At 49.9% G+C, this 4,511-nt stretch overlaps 1 protein-coding gene across 1 annotated transcript in view; it reads right to left on the bottom strand.

The window, feature by feature from the left end:
- LOC104160089 (cell adhesion molecule 1-like) overlaps positions 1 to 2,535 on the bottom strand; it is a gene marked incomplete at its 5' end in the record, with an annotated part of 35,615 nt that extends 33,080 nt beyond the window's left edge. Inside the window, 2 exons of the mRNA XM_009698149.1 lie at positions 1,204 to 1,356; positions 2,389 to 2,535. Of these exons, the coding sequence (XP_009696451.1) occupies positions 1,204 to 1,356; positions 2,389 to 2,535 (300 nt within the window). The remainder of the gene's footprint in view (positions 1 to 1,203; positions 1,357 to 2,388) is intronic.
- Between the last annotated feature and the right edge of the window lie 1,976 nt (positions 2,536 to 4,511).

Consider the following 4,511-nt stretch of genomic DNA (forward strand, 5'->3'; position numbering starts at 1 on the left):
CCTGCATTCTCTCATACGCGAAACAAATTTTCGCTAAAATTAAGAGGAAGCTATCCCTTTCCGTTAGTTGAGCTCAGGATTTCACCGAATCTGGAAGTCAACAGACAAAGATGCAAAAACTTATGCATCTTCACCAGGGCAAAAGGCTCACCAGCGATGTTGGTAGTAATATCTGCCCTGAAGGAATATCACAGATGGGCAAAGATTCTGTCATTCGTCATTAAAATGTAATCTCTCAAATCCCCAAGTTTTGGAAGAAAAGATTCAGTACATGATAAGAGTAGTCCAATTACTGAAAACACAAAATTCATAAACTGAACAGTTCTACCACGCTAGGAAGCATTCACGTTAATTTATTCTCCCTCTGTGTATCGGGTAATTATTGAAAGACATTTTCTACAGCTTTCACTTTCTGGCTGACTTCTTTCTCACTTCACCGAGTGAGAGGGAACCACTGCAACTTATCTTCCCTTCTTCCTAAGAAACGTGCCTTCTCTCGCCCGAAAGGGTACAGATAGAGAGGCAGGAGGGCACGGTCCCGCACTGCTCCTGCAGCTCTGCCAAGCCTTGGGCCGGACAGATGTTCCTGCTGGGACGATAGCTGGTCCAGACCTGCCCGAAAAGCCAAAGGATTCACTCGGATGGCCTTAGAGAGCAGCGACAGTACAAACTACTGTACAAATGCAGGCTGCTATTAAGCCCCACTCCATAAAGGGCAGGAACGTCTCGCAGCCTTTCCAAGTGACCTGCCCAAGAACACCCTCCTCACATTTACGCCTCCGCTTTTTCTCTGAAGCCAAAAATTGCCTGCCAACAAACAGGGGAAGACCCGAGGATCATGCCACATACGATGCAACCTACAAAGACAGGCTCAGGGTGTGAGCAGGGACGCCTTGCAAGACAGGAAGGCAACGCAAGGACTACGGTACGCCACCGGACAACCTGCTCGGCACTTGCTGGCAACCCTTGAAAATCTGCTTTCTGTAGGTTCAAGTCCTAAGCTGTTCCCAGCTGTCGAAGAGCTGAGCTGGTCCCCAGTGGGAGAGCATTCACCGTTCACATCCTCGCTGTGCTTTATCGCTGGAGAGCTGCGGCTCTCCCTGGGCGGCTGGAGCTCCCCGCACGCCGTGCGGAGCCCCATCTCACTGACCCGGTACGTCCCGGGATTACAAAGTTCACCATAAGCACCTATTCCATCCTTACCGAGCACTGTAATCGTGGTATAAATTTCCTGGGGGGGATCGGTGTAGAGCTGGCAGAAGTACCTTCCTTCATCAGAAATGGAGACGTTTGTCAAGGACACTCGGAGTTCGCTGTTGGAGAAGTTCACCAGCTGGAACCTGCTGTCCTTCAGCGCTGCAGAGCAAGCACACCCTTAGTGACCATGACGAGAGACGCAGCGACCCCTCTCGCCACACAACAAAGTCAACCGTCTATAAAAATTGCAGCAGCATCTAGACAAGCACCCCATGGGTTCCTGACCGCAGCTTCCATCCTGCTTCTTACCTTTAAGTCTGGACCTATAAACTATTTCTTTTTTCAGGTCACTGCAAAGAATCAACATAAGCAAATCGCCGGGCACAGCATCAAATCTTTGGACGCGGTTTTATTATCAGATCACAGAATTGTCGAACTGTACAACCATTTAGGTTGTTTCCCGACCGGTAACGGCCACACAAATTCTTTCACGAATTTGGAAACCAAGCATTTCAAATCTTACCAGCTGAACACAAGGGCCTGGAAGGGCGGCACAAGCGGAGCGAGTCAGCCTCCGCACGTCCACATCGTTAGATGGTACCACGCCTCGGAAGAGAACGCGGTTTGCTGTGCGTTTCCACAACGCTGGGCACAATGTACCCCTATGTCCCGTCCCCGCAGTGACATTAACGCAGACAATCTGAGGCGTTTCGTCGTAGCTACCATGCTCTGTGGCACTGTCACACCAGGAAACAAAGCCAGACTCATACACTTGACACGGCAGTGACGGGAGGTTTTGTTTTGGTTATAAAGAAGCATAGATTGTCTTGAAATTTTCAGTCTCGAACCAAACAGATTACCTCTGAGAACATTGCACCATCTCGGCCTTGCCCTATCCAATTTGTTTGTGTCAGCTAAATATTTGGCACTCAATTGCAATTCACCCTGAATTACCACAATCAATTCCTATCGCAAAGTAAGACGATCTGACTTTTAAAGGGGACCATCAAGGTTTCCATTAAGGAGAAAGATTATGATTGCCTGCCTCATCTACATCTACCCTCTAAAGAATTGACTAAACTTTACGTGTCTAGCGTTACATTAAAAGAAGAGATCTCTGCAAACGTCTTCTCCCGAGCGCAAGGAAGGCGCAGGGAAAGTTGTTACCAAACAAGGAAAGATGTTACTTACGTCTGAAATCTCTGAAATAGATCGTTTGTCTGTTGGGATTCAGGAGTTGAATCACCGAGTCGTCGCTGTTCTTGACGCGGCAGCTGATAGTGGCGACGTCTCCCTCCACCACTGTCACGTCTTCGGTAACCAAATTCTGACCGTCGCCTGAAAGAGAGCGCAAAGACGAAGCAGCGAAGTCAGAAGTGACGTCGCCAAGTTTCGCTTGGAAAGGAAAAGCTCCACCACCGCCGCACGCCGGCACTCTTGCAAAACGTGCCCAGCGGCACAACCCACGGGCCGCTCTGCCGAAACGACCTTGGACGTTTAACTGACCGGTCTGACCGAGGAAGAATGTGTGGATTTTCTGCGGGGGAAAGCTCGGGCAGGCAACGGAGGAACACCAGCCGGCGAGTCATTGACCCTGGGTCCTCCGGCCAGCTGGGGTTGTACGGAACTGGGACCCTCACCCTTTTACCTGCCCCCAGCACCAAAGCAGAGATACCTCCTCGCACGGCCGCATGTGGGTTGTGCTGGGGCTGGTATTCATTTCACTGAACAGATACAATTACCCGCACGACAAACACTCGGAACGGCAGCGCCGGGGAATACAAATATGGATCTTTCCCCACCTCGACTGTACCGGTCACCTTGAAATTCGAGAGGAATAACTGGAAGGGAGCTCTGCGATGGGAAGAGTGGGAAAAGGACCACTGTACGACGACCGCGGTACGGCCTCATCAAGGAGTGTGCTTTCTATCTCAAAGAAGCCATTTCATCCCAGCACATTCTCTCTGGTCACGCTTTAAAATACAGCAAAGGCAGAGGACGAGGGACGGATCTCGCCGGTCGCCACGCGCCCCTCCACGCTGTAATACTAGCGTCGGCCTCGGGGGAGCAAGTTCCACGCCACACGCATGGGAAGGGCAGAAATTCGCCTCCACTCTCAACAGATGAATTTTCTTAAATTACCTTGAAAGAACAGTTCACTGTAAGCAGCACTTATCCTTTGACTTGAGCAGATAGACTTTAGGGAACTGGTTTTTACTCACTCTGTGTAATCAGTAGGTGCTATTAATGTCCAGAGGCAGGAAAAAAAAGAATTCGATGCCATTATGCTGTGGGAGCCTTGTAATCATTTACAGGTCATCACCTCGAAAACGCTCCTCCTAATGAATCGAATCACTACATCACACGCATGCTGAGAAATTTGCTTTGCCCGCTCAAGAATGCAGAAGACGGGGATTTCGACAAAAAGCGCTTTGCGTTTCAGTTCTTCTGTAACTACCAAGAATCTCGTCAAGGTTGGAAAGCGAGGTGGAAACAAGTATTTGACAAAAAGTTTGCATCGTATGGAAGGAAAGAGCTTGATAAATCCTCAGATGCCTTTCCACGCCTGATGGCACCGAGCTGAAGCCTGGGCGTGTTTTTCAGCCCTCCTGGTATAAACTTTGCTTCTTCAGACCGATGAACTTCAAAGCTTAACGTGAAAAGTTGTTATCGAACAGAGTAATGCTCGTACCGAGAGGAGTCCCGCAGGCCCGCTGCAAGAGGTGCAAGGAGCCCGGTACGGACACCTGCCTGGTTCCTGCTCCACTTTCTGCAAGCCGGTCATGCCCAAAGCCCTCAGCTCAGAAGATGAGCATCCAGCCATCCCACCACGCTATCGGTACCCCTCACGCCACGTTCTCCAACGTTTCTAACTGCTGCAATAGGCAAGTTGGTCAAGTAAGGTAACACACCTGATCAAAGGCGGGGGATACAACTGCGTTATTTATCCAAATAAACTTGCTGTCTGCGTGGTGTAATACTTCGTACCTGGTCCGGGGTGTTTAAAGCCGATTAAAGACAACTGCGGGCAGGACAAGCCAGTAAGAGATTACAAAGCATGGTCATACCCGACCCAGCGAGTCAAGCCTTGCCCGACGTCCCCCGCAGCACCGGGACTGCAGTCGGCGGTTCGCCTTGCTAAAGAAAAGCCACAGACACGCCAAAGCGGTGCGGAAGCGATCCTTAACAGCTGCTGCTAGGCTCCAGCGCCAGTGGCATTCAAACACCTCAAAAGTGGCGCAAGGAAAAAAATATTAAACGTTATTAACTGCTTCTGGGGAATAATTTTATCAAACCCATTCAGAACAAGGTTC

Source organism: Cariama cristata, unplaced genomic scaffold (assembly GCF_000690535.1).
Source record: "Cariama cristata isolate BGI_N322 unplaced genomic scaffold, ASM69053v1 scaffold8674, whole genome shotgun sequence".
Taxonomy (NCBI): domain Eukaryota; kingdom Metazoa; phylum Chordata; class Aves; order Cariamiformes; family Cariamidae; genus Cariama; species Cariama cristata.